This window comes from Penicillium soppii (assembly GCF_028829465.1).
Source record: "Penicillium soppii strain IBT 18220 chromosome Unknown utg000003l, whole genome shotgun sequence".
NCBI classification, from domain to species: domain Eukaryota; kingdom Fungi; phylum Ascomycota; class Eurotiomycetes; order Eurotiales; family Aspergillaceae; genus Penicillium; species Penicillium soppii.
In genome coordinates this window covers 1,392,742-1,414,424 of record NW_026643233.1, presented here as the reverse complement: position 1 = coordinate 1,414,424, position 21,683 = coordinate 1,392,742, and the positions used below count along the sequence as shown (strand labels likewise).

The 21,683-nt window shown below is 45.9% G+C and overlaps 8 protein-coding genes across 8 annotated transcripts; 4 read left to right on the top strand and 4 right to left on the bottom strand.

Moving 5' to 3' along the window:
• Positions 1-368: 368 nt before the first annotated feature.
• N7529_002669 (uncharacterized protein) lies at positions 369-4,596 on the top strand (the record flags this gene model as incomplete). The annotated part of the gene is made up of 2 exons (XM_057238197.1): positions 369-407; positions 466-4,596. 2 exons carry the CDS (start codon positions 369-371, stop codon positions 4,594-4,596), a joined length of 4,170 nt encoding a protein of 1,389 aa, XP_057100808.1.
• A 1,402-nt stretch (positions 4,597-5,998) lies between these two features.
• On the top strand, positions 5,999-7,444 carry N7529_002668 (alpha/beta fold hydrolase; the record flags this gene model as incomplete). Its single annotated transcript, XM_057238196.1, has 3 exons — positions 5,999-6,873; positions 6,934-7,021; positions 7,082-7,444. 3 exons carry the CDS (start codon positions 5,999-6,001, stop codon positions 7,442-7,444), a joined length of 1,326 nt encoding a protein of 441 aa, XP_057100807.1.
• A 1,013-nt stretch (positions 7,445-8,457) lies between these two features.
• Positions 8,458-9,499, top strand: N7529_002667 (putative 3-hydroxyisobutyrate dehydrogenase; the record flags this gene model as incomplete). Its single annotated transcript, XM_057238195.1, has 2 exons — positions 8,458-8,664; positions 8,741-9,499. The coding sequence occupies 2 exons, from the start codon at positions 8,458-8,460 to the stop codon at positions 9,497-9,499; spliced, it is 966 nt and encodes a 321-aa protein (XP_057100806.1).
• A 599-nt stretch (positions 9,500-10,098) lies between these two features.
• N7529_002666 (Zn(II)2Cys6 transcription factor) lies at positions 10,099-12,381 on the top strand (the record flags this gene model as incomplete). The annotated part of the gene is made up of 5 exons (XM_057238194.1): positions 10,099-10,453; positions 10,521-11,026; positions 11,086-11,584; positions 11,630-12,101; positions 12,153-12,381. 5 exons carry the CDS (start codon positions 10,099-10,101, stop codon positions 12,379-12,381), a joined length of 2,061 nt encoding a protein of 686 aa, XP_057100805.1.
• Positions 12,382-13,007: 626 nt separating this feature from the next.
• Positions 13,008-14,646, bottom strand: N7529_002665 (uncharacterized protein; the record flags this gene model as incomplete). The annotated part of the gene is made up of 3 exons (XM_057238193.1): positions 13,008-14,033; positions 14,127-14,545; positions 14,601-14,646. 3 exons carry the CDS (start codon positions 14,644-14,646, stop codon positions 13,008-13,010), a joined length of 1,491 nt encoding a protein of 496 aa, XP_057100804.1.
• A 2,899-nt stretch (positions 14,647-17,545) lies between these two features.
• Positions 17,546-18,185, bottom strand: N7529_002664 (EF-hand domain-containing protein; the record flags this gene model as incomplete). The annotated part of the gene is made up of 5 exons (XM_057238192.1): positions 17,546-17,583; positions 17,636-17,761; positions 17,824-17,839; positions 17,899-17,955; positions 18,159-18,185. The coding sequence occupies 5 exons, from the start codon at positions 18,183-18,185 to the stop codon at positions 17,546-17,548; spliced, it is 264 nt and encodes an 87-aa protein (XP_057100803.1).
• Positions 18,186-19,751: 1,566 nt separating this feature from the next.
• Positions 19,752-19,975, bottom strand: N7529_002663 (uncharacterized protein; the record flags this gene model as incomplete). The annotated part of the gene is made up of 2 exons (XM_057238191.1): positions 19,752-19,766; positions 19,802-19,975. 2 exons carry the CDS (start codon positions 19,973-19,975, stop codon positions 19,752-19,754), a joined length of 189 nt encoding a protein of 62 aa, XP_057100802.1.
• Positions 19,976-21,316: 1,341 nt separating this feature from the next.
• N7529_002662 (uncharacterized protein) lies at positions 21,317-21,523 on the bottom strand (the record flags this gene model as incomplete). Its single annotated transcript, XM_057238190.1, has 1 exon — positions 21,317-21,523. The coding sequence occupies one exon, from the start codon at positions 21,521-21,523 to the stop codon at positions 21,317-21,319; it is 207 nt and encodes a 68-aa protein (XP_057100801.1).
• Positions 21,524-21,683: the final 160 nt, after the last annotated feature.

The window sequence follows — 21,683 nt, the reverse complement described above, 5'->3', positions numbered from 1 at the left end:
AAAGAGTGGAGCTCTCGAAGTAATCCGAGGAACGTGCGGCATGCCGAGCAGCATTACCCTCCCGAGAAAGGCTGGCCAATAGGAGGCCAGGAGTGATCCGAAAGGTTCGGCCCCCGGTATCACCCCTGATTGGTTGAATTTACTAACATCGCAAAGATATTGCTGGGTTTGATCATTACCTCATTGCTTGCGGCTGGATTGCGTGGTAATGGATAAAAACTCTATGACTCTGGAATATATATTAAATTCCGAAACCTTGAAATCTTGAAATCTTGGAATACCTGTCTAAAAACGAGATTCGGTTCCAAATCGAAAAGTATTTAGCTCTGTTCTCAGCCAAGAGTAATTTGTATCTGTGAATGGACACAATGAGCCCAGAAAATGACACCAACGCGAGTTATGAAGCTGTATGATGCCCTTTTGCTCCCCACGGAACTTCACTAATGATCTTGACTGTGAGCGTAGGATTCCCACACTGATTCTCCTTTGCCGATCTATCGAACGAAAGGGCGGTCCTTAGGAATCGCCTTCGAACATGTCGAAGTCCTGGGACAGGTGGCAACTGCGGGTGGTATTCGGGATCTACCATCCATGGTATCCAAAATTGTTACTCTGCCGCTCCGATGGATGCTGTCTGCCTCTGGGAAACAGTCCGCCCCGAGCAAGTCCATTGTTCAGGATATCACGGGCGTCGTTTATCCTGGAGATATGATGCTCGTTCTGGGTCGACCTGGATCGGGATGCTCGACAGTTCTCAAGGCGCTGGCAAATTACCATGACTCCTTCGTTGAGGTCCGAGGAAGAGTTTCCTATGCAAACATGTCATCCGAAGACATGGCCAAATACCATCGTTCGGAGGCCATCTACGCGAGCGAGGAAGACATTCACTTTCCTACGCTCTCGACGCGGAACACCATGGATTTTGGGTACAAATTGCGCAAACCAGCGACAGAAGAAAAGTCAGATGCTGAATTTGCCTCTGAAAATTCTACAACAATGCTGAACTCCCTCGGTATTGCCCACACAAAAGACACAGTGGTTGGTAATGCCTTCATTCGGGGGGTTTCCGGCGGCGAGCGGAAGCGAATCACTTTGGGAGAAGCTCTTTCCATCAATTCGGCATACGGATCGTGGGACAACCCCATCCGTGGGCTTGACAGTTCGTCAGCCCTGCAGTTCCTTCGCCTCTTGAAAAGCATCTCCAGGCAAACCGGCATGACCAACAGTGTCTCCCTGTATCAAGCATCCGAGTCTATGTACGAGGTGTTCGATCGTGTTATGGTACTCTACGACGGTCGCATGATATTCTGCGGCGCATCCCAGAAGGCGAAGCAATACTTTGAGGACCTAGGTTTTGAATGCCCGAGCCGCCAGTCAACGCCTGACTTCCTAACTGGGGTCACATCTCCAATCGAGCGAAAGATCCGCAAAGACTTCCCAAAGCCTGTGCCTCAAGATCCTGATTCCCTGGAACGCGCGTTCCGTGATAGCGAGAGCTACGGCCACCTTCTCGGCGATATCGAACAGTACTATGCTCATGTTGCTGAAAATCAGCAATATACAACATCTTTCAAACAGGAAACACAAAGCCTACGTTCGAGGTTCACTGCTCGAACCTCGGCTGCACCACGATCCATTCTAAAACAGTCTGTTGTTGCGGCTGCTCGTTATTATCAATTGTTGTGGGGAGATCGCCGCACATTTGTCACAGTTCTTGCATTCAACATCGTCAATGCAGTAATCAATGGGTCAGCATATTACATGGCACCCAAGACCGCCACAGGATCATTTGAGAAAAGTGGAGCGTTGTTTTTCTCGCTCATCTACTTTTTCCTCAACGCTTTGGCTGAAACGGCTGCCACAGTCAATTCTCGCTCGGTTCTCTTGAAGCAGCTCAACTATGGTTTCATTCACCCGGTTTCCTATGTCTTCGCTCAGACAGTTGCGGACATTCCCGTCGCGGCATTCCAAACTTTGATTTTCTCATGCATGTATTACTTTATGCTAGGACTTGTTTTGGATGTATCCGACTTCTGGGTCTTTGCCCTGTTTGTCTTTGTTCATTATGGAGCAGTTCAGGCTATGTTCCGAATGCTTGGTGCATGGTCACCAAACTTGAGTATCGCTTTACTGATGGCTGGGAGTGGCATGCCTGTGTCGCTGTTATATTCTGGTTATGCACCTACCATTCCAACCATGCATCGTTGGGGATCATGGATTCGAAGAATCTGCCCATCACCATGGGCTCTTGAAGGCCTCATGGCCAACGAATTTGCCGATCTTGATGTAGAGTGCACCCCAGCCCAAATGGTTCCTTCTGGTGCTAGGTATCATGACATGCGATATCAAGGCTGCACTATCCAAAGTAGCACAAAAGGCTCGAATATTGTGCCTGGCGTGACATACTTGGATAAAGTGTACAAGTATGCGCCGAGTCATATTTGGAGAAACTTTGGCATCATAATTGTTTTATGGTTTCTTTATACAGCCATTGCCGCAATTGGCCTTACAGTCATGACCCGTGAAAGCAGCAACTCCTCATCTCGAATTTTCAAGAAGGGGGCCTTGCCCGGAGTTCCAGGTAAATCTGCCACCCAAGACCCGGAAAAGGTCGCTGGTTCTGATTCCTTCCTCCCTTCTCCTTCCGACACCGAAGGATATGTGCAATCTCTGGAAAAGTCCTTCAGCTCATCTCCACAAGGCCCTCACAGCTTGTTCACTTTCGACAAATTGAGCTACTATGTCACCGGCGGTGGCTCGGAGAAGCAGCTTCTTACCCATGTGAGTGGCTACGCCCGACCTGGGCAGTTGACCGCTTTGATGGGAGCTTCGGGAGCGGGAAAGACTACTTTGCTGGATACAATCGCCCAAAGGAAGTCAGATGGCCGTGTTGAAGGTGAAATGCTTTTGAACGGAAAGCCATTGGACCGCACTTTTGCCCGTTCATGTGGATTCGTTCTACAGCAAGATGTCCATGAACCGACAGCGACAATTCGAGAGGCACTTCAATTCTCGGCTCGCATGCGGCAACCCAAGGATATCCCTGAGTCTGAAAAACTATCTTACGTTGAGCATATCATTCGTTTACTTGATCTTGAAATGCTGTCTGAGGCTGTTGTCGGTGAAACCGGCGATGGAATGCTCAGCGTTGAAGAGCGAAAGCGAGTAACCATCGGGGTCGAGCTCGCTGCACGTCCTTCCGCTTTGTTCTTTCTTGATGAACCAACCTCGGGGTTGGATAGCCAGGCGGCCTACGCACTTGTCGAGTTCTTGAAAAAGATTGCTGCAGAGGGCCTTCCTATTGTGTGTACTATCCATCAGCCATCCGGTGTCCTGTTCGATATGTTTGATCACATTTTGCTACTTGCCCCTGGAGGAAAAACCGTTTTCTTTGGAGAAACAGGTGATAACTCTGCAAACGTGGTTGACTATTTTGATCGATACGGAGCCCACATCGGGGCAAACGATAATCCAGCCGAGTTTATATTGTCCACGATTACAGATAACCAATCTTCACGAGACTGGGTTTCGACATGGGACAATTCACCTGAGTCTAAGGAGCTTCAAGGCAAGATTGTTGCACTGAACACCCAGTGGTTGACGACTCGCTCTCAAGAGAAAGGCCAAGGGGAATCACAATACTCTCTCGGGCAATGGCAACAGACACTTGAATTGACCAAGCGTCACTGGACCTCAGTGTGGCGGAACGGGCCATACAACTTCAGCCGACTCTTCAAGGCCATTTTTTGCGAGATGTTTATCGCCTTCAGTTTCTTCAAAGCCAACACAGATGTCCAGGGGCTACAGAACCACATGCTTGCAATGCTGCTACTATCCTGGATCATTCCCGCTACAGCAGCTGATATACAGGACATTTGGTTCCAGAAATGGGATATATTTGCCGCACGCGAGAAAAATGGTATCTATAAATGGAGTGCGCTCTTGACTGCACTTATTGTGGTGGAAATCCCCTGGGGAATATGTTTCTACACTATCGTGTTTTTCTGCAGTTACTGGACCGTTGGATTCCCTAATACTCCGATTCTGGCAGGATTCCAGTACTTCATGTTCATTCTTCTTTCATTCTTTGGTACTGGCTATTCACAACTGCTTGCGGCCCTCTTTCCAAGCCGTGCCATGGCCAGCTACGCCAATTCCCTTTTCTGGGTCATTCTTATGCTCTTCTCCGGTGTCCTGGTCCCGCACTCATCCATGAATACGTTCTACAGGCCCTGGTTGTTCTGGGCAGATCCAATGCGGTACTTCTTTGGAGGTAGTGTTTCAAATGTTTTGCATGGAGTCAAAGCGCAATGCACGCCGATGGATTCTACTTTCTTCGACCCTCCCCATGGTCAAACATGTGCACAGTATGCGGCTGTATTCCTTGAATCATCGACTGGTTATCTCAGCAATCCAAGTGCCATTTCGAACTGCTCCTTTTGTCCCTACACCGCTGGCGATGATTACACTGCAACTCTCGACTATTTCTATTCCGACAAGTGGCGCGATTTGGCAGTGTTCCTGGGCTTTTGTCTCACTAACATCGCCAGTCTTTATATCATCATGTGGTGGAGAGAAGGACGCTCTCAGCGTTGATATAGGGATCCGCAAAATCCACCGGCGCAATCTTATTGCGTACCTTGTGCCATTCTTGAAATCACTAAGTTTGATTTGCTCCTTGTGTTGTTGATTTTTGTATTTATTGTTGTTTAAATCTTTATCATTACATGTTAGTTGAGATAACTAGGTATACAATTCATAATACTATAAAGGCTATTGTTTCTTGCAAAAGATCCGTAACAAGCCCGCATGGTTCGTTACAGAATTCAAAGCTTTTATTTGGCTATGCTTGCTGTTGGAAACTTGAGACCAGATCAAATTGTGCATATGGTGACGAAACGCTTCATGGCCCGTACTGTTGAGCCAGAACACACACATTGAAAGCACCATAATAGTTGGGCTCGGCGTGCTTCACTTACCAGACTGTTTCCCAAGGTACTATTTCCGAGACACTTGAAAAGAAAATGTGAAATATCGCCGTCCAAGTGTTGGTCATGAAATCTCTCTTTGGGGCTAGGTCCGCTTTCGGAAAAAGGGCTCGGTACGGCGGGAAACAACTATTGGACAGAATCTCTCCCAACCCCCACCGCGCAGGTTCAAATTGACCAATCAAAATCGAGAAACTGAGCTTCTCCTCATTTCCCCAATCTCCCCCAATTCCCTATCTCCCACTTCTCCTCACGGGTGGCCTCAACGGCTAGGTGTCGTGTGGCCAATTTAGGGTTTTACTTCTTTTGTTTCTTAGAAAACCAAGGAGGTGCCCAACTGTGTACAATCGTCCGCAATTTTCAACAAAAAGTAGAGTTGTATTGCACCCGTGGAAGTGTCCAGTGATGCTCCATGTCTGCTTAATACACCATTCTGCTGGTGATTATCTACATTGTACACTTGGATTTGGTTTCAAGCTTAGCAAAGGTAGATATAGGGATGCCTTGTTGAATTCAATGTCCTCATATTCACACTAAGCATCGTGGTTCATCGCTGTAGAATTTGAGTAGATTATACAATATAAAGACCGAACATTTTGAGTCTCATGGCTATCTGTACGGATTCGAATTTTGGTTCCAGACAGCCCATTAAATTAATTTCTTCGCGCGAGAGAAACAAGACAGAGAAAATCCACCAACAGAGCGTAAGTACCAAATGCTTGAACTGCTCAACCCCGTTGCCCCGCAAATAGCCATGGCACATGAGCCCCTTGGTCGCAGGTTTGATGATGCATAATGCATGGGGGATTTGGCCTCCCCCGTAATCTTACCCCAATGGCTAAACCTACTCCACATAATTTCCCGCTCCTGGGGACACAATACAACATTCGAGGTCCGGTTAACCGTGATATCGAATACTTGAGACTGAAGAATTCCTCCCTTGAAGCAATATTCACTTATTCCCCTGTTTCTGCTCTATACAATCTTTCTTCCTATATACAAATTTCAAAATGTTTGAACATCCGTGGCACGATCTACCTCTTCAACTGGGTGGAAGCCTAGAGAAGTTCAATGAGGCCATCAACCATGATCCAAATTTCAATGCCTTCACCAATACCGGACATCTCCCTGAAGATATTTGTTTCTCCATCAAGTCCGTCGGCAGTGACAATGCAATTGTCTTCACTTTCAACCACGGAGCTGCCTACGCGCGAGTGGGCCTGTACACGGAGGCTCTCTTTTCGCTCTCAGCATTGCCCGTCCAATGGGAGAATCTGTTTAAGAAAAACCCAGTTATGCCTTACCAGAGCTACTGGGCACTCTACGGACAGAATATCCGACAAGAAGGGGTGGAGGTCATCGGTGATCAGTTGGCCTTTGCCAATTACGCTCATATCTGGCGGACTGCGCTTGAGGTTCTTCATGAAACTTTCTGTGGTCCCAATGACGTTTCATTCCAGCCGGAATTGGAGGAAGACTTTTTGGTCGGGCGCTACGCTCTCGTTGAGACCAAGGCATGGGGAAAATGCAAAATCTTCTATGAGCAAAGCGGAACTGGCCCTCAAGACATAGTCTTTCTACATACTGCAGGCTCTGACAGTCGGCAATATCATGGAGTCATGAATGATCCGAGGATGAGAGCCAGATGTACTATGACTGCGTTTGATTTGCCTTCGCATGGTCGCAGTTTCCCAAGTCCCGCCTACCCTCTTGGTGGACACTTCAATAGTGAAGACGCCTATATCGAGTGTATTAAAGCAGTGATCAAATCTGTAAAACTCAAGAGACCCATTCTTTGTGGGGCTTCCATGGCTGGACAGGCTTGCATTGCTGCAGCCATTCGGTCGGATGAAGTTGGGGTGTGCGGAACGATTCCCCTTCAAGGGTATGTTACTTCTGTCCTACCATTTAAATGTCCGGCCTTGTTCTGATTTTATTTTTATAGTTGCGAGAGAGTTGAAATGCACCGAGAGTGGCATGACAAGTCTCCTATCATTAACAGTGCTACCTTTAACCCCGAATGGGTCTATGGGGTTTGTAATCCTAACGTTATACACACGATCTCTGTGAGACTGACTTGGCATTTCTTTCAGATGATGTGTCCCACTGCGCCGTTGGAGAATCGTAAGCTTCTTTGGCACACATATAGCGCTCAAGCTTACGGAATTTACCACGGTGATTTGGACTTCTATTTCAACGGATGGGATGGTCGTGGACGAGTGGAAGCTATTGATACGCAAAAATGCCCTATCTTCTTTCTCACTGGAGAGTATGACTGGAGCAACACGCCAGAAATGTCGGAAGATACATCCAAGAAAATCCCAGGGGCAATGTTTAAACGGATGCCTAACCTCGGGCACTTCCCTGCAACTGAGAATCCCGCTATATTTGTACCCCATTTGATCGAAGCTATTGATCACATTGTATCTACTGTCAAGTGTTCAGGAAAATTGTGAGTGCAATCTGTACCATCAATGTTCAAACCGGGAATCATAACTACTATGATCGGCAATGGACAGCTATGATAGTAGCTGCATCCATGAATACTAAGTATCATGATATTTGGAGATCTCTCTGGGATTCTATTGGTATAATAGTAACCGGAAGCATGGACAGACACCCCGACCAGCCTTGTGTACTAGCCACTCAACAACTTTTTCATGATACGCGTCTCCCGCTTGGAAGTAGGGCTATATTGTTTTGAAGCAACCATGTAACATATGTGTTTCAATATCTCTACTTATCAGGTATCCAAGGAGTTGTATTCTAGTGCCAGTTACCACCATGCACTCAAAATGTCTTCGGGCTTCTGTGAAGGGCCGAAGAATATGGACAGCAGAAACCAAGGTCAGTTCTTGATGGATGAAGAAGGAAGAATGCCGAGCTACAGAAAAACCACCAGTTAAAAGGCATATTTAGGGGCCTGAATCCCAAGGCATCATAACAAAATGCCCAAGGGCTGAAATGTCTGGTGGTGTTCGAGTCTGAACCATTTTCCATCGTCAGTTTACTGCTTGAAAGTAATCAACGCTGGATTTCATATGACTTGGAATCATTGACATGATGACATCAAAATTTTGAAGAGTTCTCCTCGAACTCCATGGCACGGTGAAGAATCCGTAAAAGTTCGTTTGCAAAATTTGAGTAAAGCAATTATTTCATCCGCATATGTTGGGTGCCCAAGGCGGAAAGGGAATTTCCAGTCAATGGGTGCGGACGTGAGTTTCCCCAATTCCATTTTCGCGCTCCCCAAACCCCCACGGGTCCTGTTCCGGGCTATTGGGGTTTCTCCACAAGAGAACCCGCACTTGCATGGACTAAATAGGTACGTTAATGAATATAAGACCTCCAATGAGCGAGAATCGACGATTTTACAATGAATAAAAAGACACGAAGACTCAATATTTTGTGATATCTTTCTGTCTTTGTATTAATCGCTATACTGAGAACACCGAACCGTCCCTTCGTTATGGCTTTGTCGCGTTTCACTCAAGTAGGCTTTATCGGCCTCGGCGCCATGGGGAAGCACATGGCTGAACAACTTGCAATAAAACTGCCTGACCACGCCCGAGTATCTATTTTCGATGTCGCCAAGCCTCCCATTGAGGAACTGGTGCGCAAATACCCCGGAAAAATTGTCGGATGCACTTCGCCGAGAAAAGTAGCAGAAAGCGCGGTAAGCTTCCCTCTCTTCCCGGATCTTATTGAAAAGGCCAAGGATCACAGGAACTTGTTACTGATACGAAAGACAGGAATTCATTCTTTCCATGGTTCCGGAAGGCTCCCATGTCAAGTCTGTCTACTTGGATGAGAAAACCGGTGTCGCTAGCATCGATCTAGAGGACCGTGTTCTCATCGATTGCTCTACAATCGACATCGCAACCAGTTTGCTAGTGAAGCAACACATTGCTGAGCATCACCCATCCGCTTCGTTTTATGATGCTCCTGTCAGCGGCGGAACTCTTGGGGCAGAGAAGGGCACAATTGCCTTTTTCCTAGGATGCTCTGAACAAGACCCCATGATTGAAATTCTCAGAGAGTTGCTTGGGCTGATGGGAAAGCAAATAATTCCCTGTGGAAAGCCTTCGCTGGGCCTGGCGGCTAAACTATGCAACAACTACCTGTCGGGGCTCATCGCCATTGCAAGTGCCGAGTCTTTGAGCATGGGCATCAAAGCAGATTTAGATCCACGGGTCCTTTCGCGTGTATTTGCCGCAGGCACGGCCCAGAACGCCATTTGTGATCGCTTCAATCCTTGCCCAGGGATTGTCCACGATGCTCCTTCAAGTAAAGGATATGAAGGGGGTTTCAAAGTTCAGTTGATGAAGAAAGATTTTTCCCTCGCGATGAATATGGCGGAAAGTGTAGGAGCCACTCTAGCGTTGGGAAATCGGGGGTTGAAAACATACGAGGCCGCGTCGAATGATCCCGAATGCTTCGATCGTGATTCTCGGGTGGTGTTTCGTTACATTGGAGGTGACGAGAAATGGGCGGAAAAATTCGAAAAATAGGTGTTAAGAATACCAGGGTTTGATAGGTTTGATAAATTTTCCTCTTTTCGATGTGTATAATGTTAGGCAACATCCATCGATAGCTTGCAGTACAGCACTTTGTAATGGATCAATCCATTTAGAGACTTAAACCAAACGTCTCACCAGAACCTTAAAAGAAAATTAGAATTTCTTGACCAATTGACGCTCAAAAACTTCATTAGGATAGAACGAGCATAGTTCCCAACCTTGGAAACATGAAATAAGTCTTTACTAGGTAGATTATGGGGCGGCTCTGGATAAACTTCTAGTCCAGCCTTGTAACCTTGGAGGAACGCTTGTGACGTGGAAATTTTGCCAGGGTTGTTATCCGCTTTCCCCGAAATTTCTGCGCAAAATCTCGATTTTTGAGGTTTGAAGAATATGTACTACACATGTTGAGGGTAGAGTGCCGCGGAGCACGATTAGTAATATTATTGGGGAAATCGGGGAATTCCATGACGCAAACGTATGTCAATTTTCTTTAGGAAAGTCTACAATTTTCATGTTTTCATTTATTTCCCTGCATTTGCCGATACTCTCTTGGTCTCTCCTGTTCTCTGTCTCCGAATCTCACGGGCATGGACCAAGAAAATGGATCCTACGCAGCGACTGTTCCTCGCATGCGAATTGGTGTTGCTTGTGAAATGTGTAGAGTGCGCAAGGTAAAGTGCAATGGGCAACAACCTTGTCCAAACTGCTGGCAGCATGGAATATCTTGTGTTTATCGCGCCGGGCCACCGCGAGCGTCTCGTCGAAGAAAGCCTGTAACGCCTTCGCATGATCTACGCCTGCGCACCAAACTTCCGACAGAACCAACCGAATCAGCAACTCCACATCGGTCGGGGTATTATCCAGCTCGAATCAAGAGACAAATGGATTTGCGTGCTGGTATAGGTGTATCTAACTCCAGGACAGGCTCATTTCAGTTCTATGGTGAGTGTAAAGGAAGTGGGTTTTCTTTTAGTCTAGTGCCCAAAATCTGAACGTCGCTTTCATGTAGGGCCATCGTCCCATTTCAACTTCATTCAGCGTGTTTATCAGAAAATCTATCGAACAACACACCAGACACCCAATGACCAGCACAACAACACAATACCCGATGGCTTACAACGATGGGGCTTGGAGTCTTTTATCTTTTCCCCGAAACTCGATGGGAGCTGCTCACATATTCTCTCAGGGCAAACTTTTATAAACAAAGATCGGGGAGATGCATTCTTGAACTCGTATTTTAGAATCATCCACCCTCTAATGCCGATCCTTTGCCGTTCCGATACCATGGCCAGCTGGGAGTCCCTTTGGGAGAGCCCTGGCTGTCGAAGGGATAACACCTCAAGGGAAATCGTGTTCATGGTATTAAGTCTAGGTGCTCGAGTTTCGCAGCCAACCATCCACGAGACACCAGAAATATTGGAAAAGTGGTCTGAATATTTCTCTTCGCAGACAAATGACTTCGCGATGACATTCCAAGAACCTAGCTTTAAAGTTATCCAATTTTTGATGCTCAAGGTGAGCTGAGCTATAGTGGGAAAGCTTTAAAGTACTTTTCCCCTCTAACTATGAATTAGGCCATGGATGGGCTACAGGCAATGCGTCCCAATGATTCCTATCTCCTTCTAGGACACGCCGCTCGTGTCGCGCTTGCCATAGGAATCAATAGGAGCCAAGTGGCAAATGGAAATAGTCTCAACATGCATCGTCTACGTGTCGCCTTTTGGGTGATCTACACAAATGAACGGATGTCGGCCCTATACACTGGTCGTCCATCGGGTCTGGTAGATGATCACATTGACGTTGCATACCCTGAGGATCTTCCCGGTATCCCGCACTCAAGCTCAATTTTGGATGTTGACACTTCTCATCCCGAGAAAGAGTGTGCCTGGATTCGATCCATGGCCCAGATAGGGCGACTGGCTGAAAGAGTAGCCAAAGCTGTGTACTCTTCAGCAAGCGCCAAATCATGGGAAGATCTCCTGAATGTGAAACGCGAAACCCTGCAATGTGACTTGATACTCGATGGAATCGCACAATGTCTGCCTGAGTATCTGAATTTCTTTGATGAAACAAGTCCCATTGGCGAGGAATGGCAAGAGATACAGCGCGCTCACTTAGGTATGAACTATAATATGATACGGATGATAATGCATCGGCCAGCGCTTGTCTTTTCTAGCTTTTTTGCATCCAAAAAAGAGGCCAAGGAAGATGTTGCCGATATCATGAGAATCGAGGAATCTATCGGAGCTTCTGTTAGCGCGGCAAAAGAAATCATTACGATATGCAGCGATTGCATGTTCAATCGGTTCCCTGGCATACGGAATGATACTTCTGTGGCCGCATTTCTGATTGCGGCCTGCGTGACCGTGCTCTATGATGTCCTTGGCCATAATACCGACCCCGATTATAGCAAGGGCATATTTGGTTATGTCAATCAAGGAATCCATTGTCTTGACCAGATGGAACATGTTGGTCCCACAACGGGAAAAGCTCTCAGCATCGATGTCATGAAATGCGCAAAAGATGCACTTAGTGCTACAGATGAGCTACTCCAATTCGGAGATTTGTTGAATGAGTTTCCTTGGCTTAAGTAAGGGTTCCTTCTCCGTGGGCTTGGCTTTGACTAATTAAATTACAATAGAAACCTATCAAAGCCCCTTTTCAACGGCAATCAAGACTTGAAAACCCCAAGAATCGTTTCATCCTCCAGTGAACAACCGACTACTAGTCTGACCAATCCTTCCGTCATGAATATATCAGACGCCTTGTTTCTTGAGGCAGACCCGTTTTCTTGTGACATTGATCTGAACTATACCTCTCACTGGCTTGATGGTGGTCTTGCCGAGTTTGATCCCATGAATCCTCTGTAATATTCTTCGATCGCCTCCATCCCGCCTGTAGGGCCATACAAAAGTGACGACTCAACGTACAGGCTTGCCACATTTTGCCTAGCTACAGCTAGACAGATCTGAGTATTATTGGGATAGGCAGTGTGTACCCTGTATTATAGCTCGTTACCATAATTTCATGTTTGGTTGGAACTGGAGCCTTCCAAGATTTTGTACGTATTATTTGAGATGGGTGGAAACACAGCTTCGCTCACCTCCGATAGCATGTACTTCTCGCAGGAAAGGTATCTAAGATCCAAGTCAAGGTGCTACCCGATGTGGCTGAGCGGCTCAGTCGAATCTTGAAGCCCTGGAGCATTTGTCGGATGGTTATTGCAAACCAAGGCATTTTCGCCTGCGCACTATGTACTTTCGTAGAGGTATGTAATACATTTCTAGCCACCCTACCTTGCCACTCCAAAAACGATAATGGAATCCAGCCTGATCTTCGGGGTCTTAGGTTTTGTATCACAAATTGAATTCTAACTAAGGTCCTCATCCGCGAAAGCTTTATGGATTGAAAAAAACATAAAATTTATAACAGACAGAGTGGAATTGAAATTGGAATATGCAAACAACAAACTTAAAAGCCTGACTGGAATCACAAGTCAGACAAATTCGGTGTGAGAAACAGAAGTTTTTTCCGACTCATTGCCTGGCCTTTGAGCACTCAATTCAACAGCATCGCCTTCATCCTCAAATACCCGAGAAATGTCCTCGAGAGACAATCCTTTCGTCTCTGGAAACGTGAACAACATCAAGACTGCTCCAATGATCGGCAAGATGATAAAAATAAGATAGTAGCGCCATTGAATTATGTTGAAGGCAATTGGCGCAACTTGGGTGTAAACCAGAGTGGTGCAGAACTGCGTAAAGATCGAAAGTCCCATACCTAGTCCCCGTGCATGAGTTGGAAATATTTCCGCGCTGTACACATATGTTGTGGCGTCAAGACAGCCGCCGTAGAATGTGACAAAGAGGAAGAGGAAGAAAACGCCGAAGCCATTACCGATCTTATTATGGGTACCTGAGAACTCAGCAACCATAGTAGCCTCGCAAATGACAGCGACAGTGCCGCCAATAAGGCCAAATATCATTAGACGCACTCGCCCCACCCGATCGATGATGTAGGTTGACATGTAGTTCATTAATGATGCCCAAGTCAAATAAACCGCATATAATAGCAGTGGCATTGAGTCGTAGAGTCCGAGGGAGTTGTAGAGCATTACTTGGTAGTTGTTGATTACCAAAACACCCGTAGACTGACCAATGAATTGTGTGAAACATCCACAGAATAATCGCTTTCGATAAGAGGGCTTAGTGAACAATGCCCACTTTCCGACAGATTCCAAAAATTGTTGATCGAGAGTGAACTGCGCACATATCATATCCAGCTCAAGCTGAGCAGGGTCCTCCTCGTTCGATTCGTCATAGTTTGAGTGCAGTTGCCTAAGGATTTTGAGAGCGTCATTGTGTCGGTCTTGATCAATCAACCAACGAGGGGACTCGGGAAGCCATGATGACCCTATGAGAAGCAAGGCCGGTGCAATGACTTGGGCAGAGAGTTCAAACCGCCACTGGAATTCCGGCAGGGGAGAAAAATAGCAACCGAAACCTGTCCATGCAGCAAAAGCCTTGCGGTTGAGTCAGTGACTGGTTCAAATTATTACTTTTTTTTGCAAGCAGCTGCGGAAGGATAGAGCAAGAAACGAAAGGCGACCTCATACATAGCCCGTGACAATCAAAAATCCATGGCTCCCCACCATTCGTCCCCGGCTCTCAGTGGGAGAGACTTCACTTTGGTATATAGGAATAAGAGTGACCATCAATCCGACACCGATTCCGGACAGGAAACGTCCTATCAGAAACATGGCGATATGAACGGAACCACCTTGAATAGCACCGGATATTATGCAAATGACGCATGTCACCTGCATAGACCGCACGCGACCTGTTTTGTCGGCAAGCCATGCTAAGAGCATGGCACCGATAGCACCACCGCCTGCAAACAGACCCGAAGCCGCGCCAATGATAGAGTTTGAACTACTGTCTCCAGCGTTCGAACTGAGGTCAAAATATTCCAAAAATGACTTCAGTCCCAGAACAGAACCAATGACAGAGTTATTGAAGCCATAAGTGAATGATCCTTCAACCTTCCATTAGCCCTGCAGATGGTAGTTTGAAGTTGGGGATGAACGTACCCAGCGCCACGTAGAAGATCATGATATATCCATTGCTAAAGCCCATTGTGGCGATTTGTCTTGGAAGCTAACGCAACAAAAATCCCGGCTTTCTTTTCGGACGATAGAATCTGGAATCGGACATATTTATCAACAGGTGATCCCTTATCGTAGTATACAGCACCCAAAGACCAAATGTGTCCCCACAACGATACTCAAATAAGGTTTGGGGAAAGTGCATTTCCATTTCAATGTTCTGCTGTAGGTACAGCTCCCCAGATGAACTTCACTCGGCTGGGGAATTCGAGGGTCGAACTTGAATTATGGGGAAGTTGAGGGGATATTGCGGGGAAGTTGTGTGGGGGTACGATATCAACCGTTAGGAGTAAATAATTTCCAATTTGGAACTTGGAAGGCTTGGGGATGGGAAACATATATTTATGTTCCAAATTCGGATCCCCTGTCGTTTTCAAGCGTTAGTAGTGCTTCTACCTAGGTACGTCAATGTCAATGTCCCTAGAGCCCATAGCCCTTCGCACATTTCGGAGGGGATGCCCAACTTGATACTTGCTTGTCTTAGAAATGCGAAGCTACTTCTTTTTTTGAGCTTTTGCCTGTATTTGGAACTTTCTAAGGTTAGTTTATTTTTATTAGTCACTGAAAGTGCAAACATTGAACACTTTCATAGCCCATCATAGGTAAGCTTACCCTGAGCGAGAACAATGCTTATACAATACTCAGGGGTGGCAGTGAGCAAAAAGCGGCAACGGGTGAGCACTAAAACGGAAAGGGAAAGCCAAGACTTGTCAGACATTATCCTGTCTATATGTAATTCCCGACCATAAATGCCCATGACTCCAGATCGTCAGAACCTCGGAAATCGAACACGCAGTCCTCATTGACCGCTGTTGTGATGTCATCCAAGTCAAGGGATATGCACCTACGAGAAGATTTCCCTTAGCAACATGAATGCGACCGAAAAAATATGTTCATAAATCTATGTAACAGTGAACAAGCCACCTAAATTAGGTCGAGATGATGACAATATCCGTCAACATTACCCAAACGGCGAAACGTATGTGCCATCTGAAAGCAGAGAGAAGAAAGGACAGCTTAGACCTGCGCATGGAGAGGCCGAGGAAACTCATCACCGGGCTTAATCAAAGCGTTGTGGCACAGTGTATGGGAAACAAATCCAGTCTGACTTCCTAGTACTGGAGGTCGGAAGCCGACATAGGCTTCTCGTCGATCATCCACCGTGACAGACCAAGGGTGCAGTCCATAATAGGCCGCGATGGAGTGAACCAGCCAACGACTAGCAATCAACCAGTACGTCCGCTCGTTATTCCTTCCTCTCTATTCCTTCAAGTGCTATCAGTAGGGTTTTTTTACCCTTGTTTAACTACGCCGAGCTATATTCGATCCCGGTTCGTATTATACCGTAAGTTTGCGAGTCTCTATGTTTCTTAGTATTTTTGGGCGTTGCTAGACCTTGCCGAATCCCATAGGATTTTTTGAAACTTTGGTCCCATATCCCATAGGTCCCACGCTAGCATAATTCTGCTAAGCATTGCCTATTTAAGCTGCACAAAACTGCTGAGTGATATAATAGGATACTGTTATCTACATATGTATTAGCATCTATATAAGTCAAGACATTCTAGCTACGTCAAAAGCATAATGTATTCTCCGAGAGGCTTGGACCAAATCCACCGCACATCCTCGTAGCCGGGGTCCAATATAAGCTGCAATCCAGTAAGTTTCACGACCCACGGTGCATGATATAGGCAGGATGAGGGAAGAAAGAGCATCATAAGGTGCACGTATACTCGTTCGTTTCCATTATTGATTCCAAGATCGTGGTCAGAACTTCACTCGCACTCATAGCGACGAGAACATTTACAACTGTTTTTTTTTCGAGGTAGCTCTTACTACAATCACTTCATACGCTCGAGGATAGGTAGAGTCCAGTTTCTCTTTTAATGATAGCAGCCCCCTAAGGTCTATCCCGATCATCAACAAAAACACTTCGACAATTAGTCGCATTTCGAAATATTCGATTCAACTATACGGTATCCAGACCGGTCAATCGGAAGTAGTTCTGCTCATCAATATGATTCGATATTCTCTTCTTTAGCGCTTTAAGGATCGGGTAAGCAACCCCAGTATAGTGAACAGTGAAGTAGATCATGAAGTCGATATAGTCCTAGATAATCGGGCCAAATCACCAAAGGTTCAATTAAAAGGCCAAAGACCAAATGGCGTAAGATATCAAGCAATGCCAAAAGGCTAGGTCGACTTCAAAGATAAACTTGGTTCCGGGAGGAACAATTGATAAAGAACATAAGAGAATTGTCCCTTTATTATCGGGTACTACATCGAAGCTGAAGATATCGTCGCATTCATGTTGCTCAGCAATGATTAAGATAAGCTCTAGGCTAAAGCAATCGATACATGCTAGCATGTTCGGTGCAGAACAAGCGTTTCCAATAGCATTCGGTATAAAATGGAGGAAGAAACTGACAAAGGGTTCAAATACAAAGAAAACGTTTAGCCTACAGGATAAATCCATCGAATGCTGCAAGTGAAACATTGGAGAGCCTTAGTGCCACCAGGGAAGGTGGGAGAGTCGATGTGAGCCTATTAAAGCCACTCGCAACCGCCGGCACCTTGATTGCACGGCCAGGACAGATTGTCTGGGCAATAAGGCAAAGAGGTACATAAACGTTAACAAACAAGCTGCGATTTGGAGAAAGCATCTTAAGAAGTATACACATGACAATCGCAAGACTAGGTATCGATGCAACCTGGTCTTCAAAGTCGGTTCACGTTTCAAACCGGTTACCATAAGCCTCCGCGATCCCTCCATCCTAGTTAAACCAGTAACAACTCTTTGAAAGAATCATGATCGCCCACTTTCCCATATTTCCTGTGACGTAAACGCTTGGATATGTCGTGGAACGGGCTTAATGTTCGGTTCTCTCGCCCAGAACCTTGAGAAACTCTGCCAAATGGTCAATAAACATACAGTGGAACGAAAAGGAACGATAACTTACCGCTAAATTCGATTGTTCCATTGGCATTGTTGTCAAATTCTTTGATAAATTCCGCTGCCTCCTCATCACTCATTTCAAACCCATTCTTCTTAGCACCCTCGATAAGTTCATCCGTACTGATCTTGTCTAGAGTTTATGTGAGTAAGTTGGGCCAAACTCTGGAACTAAATGGATACAATGCAACATACGGTTGTTGTTGATATCCTAGATATATAGAAAATTAGAATGAATCATTCAATGGATTGTACAGAACGAAAGCTTACGGCGGCTTTGAAAACCTCCTTCCACCTCTTGATCTCATCCTTGCTGTATCGAAGAGGCTACAGTTGTCAGTAATGAACAATGAAGAGCTTGTTATCCGCACTTACCATGTTTTTCGGTGTTCGATTAGTTCGAGTATGAAATGGTAGCAGATTGGGAGAAAGTGAGAGTAGAAACTGAAAGGGATGAGCGAGGGGGTTTTAACCCGAAAACTAGTCTCTCACTAGCCTGCATGATCGATGATCGATAATTTCTATCATACCATTTGCCGTTGCCGATGCCACGTCATATGCAATATATTCAGATCCCAACAATTTGGGGAAGAGTATGGATGATCACTATGCAGTGCACCATCATCATGCAGGTTGTCGGTGAATCGAGATAGTGGTGCTGGGCCATAGTCTGACACAGCTCCACAGCCCACACTCATAGATCAGGAAGAATAAATCACCCCGTGAATCTTCGAAGTCGGCTGTATGCCGCGTTTGCAGTAAGTATCGACACGATGGCAACTCAAGTTCGATGTGTTTCACCTGATAGATATATAGTACTCTAGATGGTGGAGTTTCGATGCTTAAATCTGCCTACTGAGAATGGAATCAATTGACATTCCGCGATTCTGTGCCCTCAGGACGATCGATGTGGCTGGCTGAAATGGCAATAATGTTCGCAACCCCGCTGTTCCTACAGTGTAGGTCTGCCAAATCCGAAATGCCTGTTAGGGTCAGTTTATGCACGATTGCGTCGGATGACGTAGATGCAATGATCACTCTCAACGCTTGATACAGCTTAACGGAAAGAGTTGCTTGAGCCAAGTAATTGAGGGTGACTGTAGTAGCTGAATGTTGAATGATAAGCACATCCAATTCCCGAGATTGTTTAAATGTTTGTAGGTAACTAGACACGGATTAGGGCGATTGCGGGTACGAGCCGAGACACAATGTGTGAGTGTCTATGGGGTAATCTGTTTTGAAATTTACTTGTATAGCGCCGGTATGTTGTTGTGGTGGCCTTAGGCCGCCACCATCCTTATCATCTCAATCAACCAAGGCTCTTTTGCTTAACAAACGGTGACCGGTCTACACAGTCCATAGTCTGGAAAGAATTTGAAGTGTCCGGAATAGTGATATAGTACGTCTCGAAACTATTGCAACCACCTACACTCTTCCGATGATTCTCCAGCCCCGCCAAGAGACACTAGTCTACATTGAGAAGTTTTCCGGGGTACCTCTGTTGCTTTGAGGTGTATTGTTGTTTATGTATATTGCATGGTACTTCAAAGCAATTCGCTTGTAAATTGAATGCATTGTAATGCATCGTAGGATTTTTGTCCATGCTTGTACGGAATGGACCAATTGAATGAGCTGATTGAGGAATTAAACTCCTGTCTGACTATCGCTGGTGGATCAGGTACACTGAATAATCACGTCTCGGAAGGTGCTAGCGGTATTTAATACCTCTCAATTCGACACATTGGACACCTCCCTCGATACTCTCGCCTTTTGCAACAAGTCTTCTTCCAAGTTGATTCAATAGACGTCCATTACAACCGCATCATGACCTTGTCTCTCGAGTACCGCTTTATTTCGTCTCGTTAGCTCCTAGCGGCAGATCAACCAAGGGGACAATTAAATGACTTTGATAGGAGCCTCCGAAGTCAAGGTGATGTCTCCCGATATTTCCAATCCGGAGTGCTCCCCGTAATTGAGGAAACTCTGCCAATGTTATGTTATGGCCGGACACTTTGAGAACAATTCTCTCGCCAGCATCGAAAACACTGCCAGTTTGTCAAAGCCCAATCTCCAGTCGTACAATTTGTCCTCGAGGGATAGGTGATTTTCCAGAGTAATCATGTTCAGGCCAGGTTGTGCTGGATAGATTAAAATCAATATTCGGATGACTGACCCGGAGGATACCAGTTGGACCAAGGTATTTCAATGGATTCACAGAATCAACGTCAGATTCAGCCATTTTCAGATCACTGAGGGGACCATTAACGTTTTGGAGTATCCGGCCATCTGTGTCCGCTTTGCGCACTTGCACAAATACATCCATATCATCATGGTCGTTGCATGACATGTATAGAACAGCACGAGCGCAGCCTACAACACAGGCTCTGTGCGGGAATTTGTATTGAAAAGAGAGTTCCTCACAGTCACTGTCCATTTGTAGGCTGACTTTGTCGGACTGGTAGGAAATGCTCCCTCCACCTGATAGTGCAGTCTTTGTCAATGACTGATTCTCACTGAGAAACAGCTTTTCATATTCAGTTGATGCCAACGGCCAGTCATCACATGGGACGTTCGTGATCGCTTCCTGAGCACAAAAAATCTTCGAATATGAGAATGGACTAGTACCCTATTGAATTGCAGAAGAGAGATTCGAACCCTGGGGGTTTTTTCCCAGTCATTTTGTATCTCTTTTGTATACCGATCAAAGAACAATTGAAGCTCATCATTGGTACTGGGCTGATAAAGGTCTTGCCATTCCTGCGCATGATGAATGTGAAGCTTATATTATACTTGTTAGACCATTGCTTATGAGTGAGAGGGTCCAGAACCCTACCATTTGTCTTTGTGTTGAATCTCTTCAAACCCTCGGAAAGACCCCATGGTATGAAGAAATGTTGAGTAGCTCGCAAAAACGTACACCGGTACAGCGATGCTACTTATCTACGCTCTTTTATCTTCCCAGTATCCGTTGATACAGGGATTTTCTCAAGCATCCCCATCACATCTTCTTGTGGATTTCGACCTTTGAAAATGTGAACAAAGAACAACACGGAACACCGACCTTGATGACATGCACTACTTACCAACCATAAAATTTGCCAAATAATGTGGGAAGATGCTCGTGCACGAGTTAGGTCCGTCATATCGCCTGTCTGATAGTTCCGGACGGTTTACTAGCCGGTGTAGCACCTTGATGGAGTCAAAACTAAGAGACACAACGGAAGGAATGGGCAAAGCCAAGGGATTGGAACCTCGATCTCTCAGAGTTAATTTGAAGAAAAAAGGAACAGCAGCGACGTTTTAACACAGAGATGGGATGTGGGACTTTGTATTTGCGAAGCTCTGGAAGGGAAGCCCGTAATTCCGCGAGCTTTCTGTATTTCCTTGGAGAGATAACTATCATGTAATTTTATCAAGGGCTCTATAGGTAGGATCGACCAGAAAAGGGGCAGATACCGATGTTTATTGCAAAACAATGACTGCTTAAGCTCTTTCATACAGCAAGTTGAGCATTCCTGACGGTCAGCGGGTCCCGCGATCGAGCGGGACCATTTAATCATTATCGGATAGACGGATTTACGGATCATTCAGGAACATCATTGTGGGTTACAAGAAAAGAACTCCACCTTGGGGCCTGCTCCGCGTCAATCCGATCGTCTCGATCAGTGAGCTTCCGTGTGGTCACCACTCATCGCTCCCCAGAGTAGGCTTGCGCAAAGCCCACAAAGCCCAAAGCCCAGTCCATTCGTGGGTTAGGCTGGGCTTTGGGTCCGATTCCCACGATGGGCTTTGAGCTTTTTTGGGCCCACGGCCCATCGTGGGGGCCCGGTTGGGGCCCGACGGAGGCCCAGTCTTTGATAAACAGTGCAAACATGCGAATTTTCCAGGACTGCATAATTAATGCATTTTCTTCCTGCAACGGACTAATTCTCTTGCAGATGTAGACAGTTTTATCAATCAAATTCGCGATATTCATAAGATGCATTAGATTTTTAATTATATACTAGAAAGTCTCATGTTCATCTTCCGCTGTAATCTTTCTCTGCGTCCCTGAT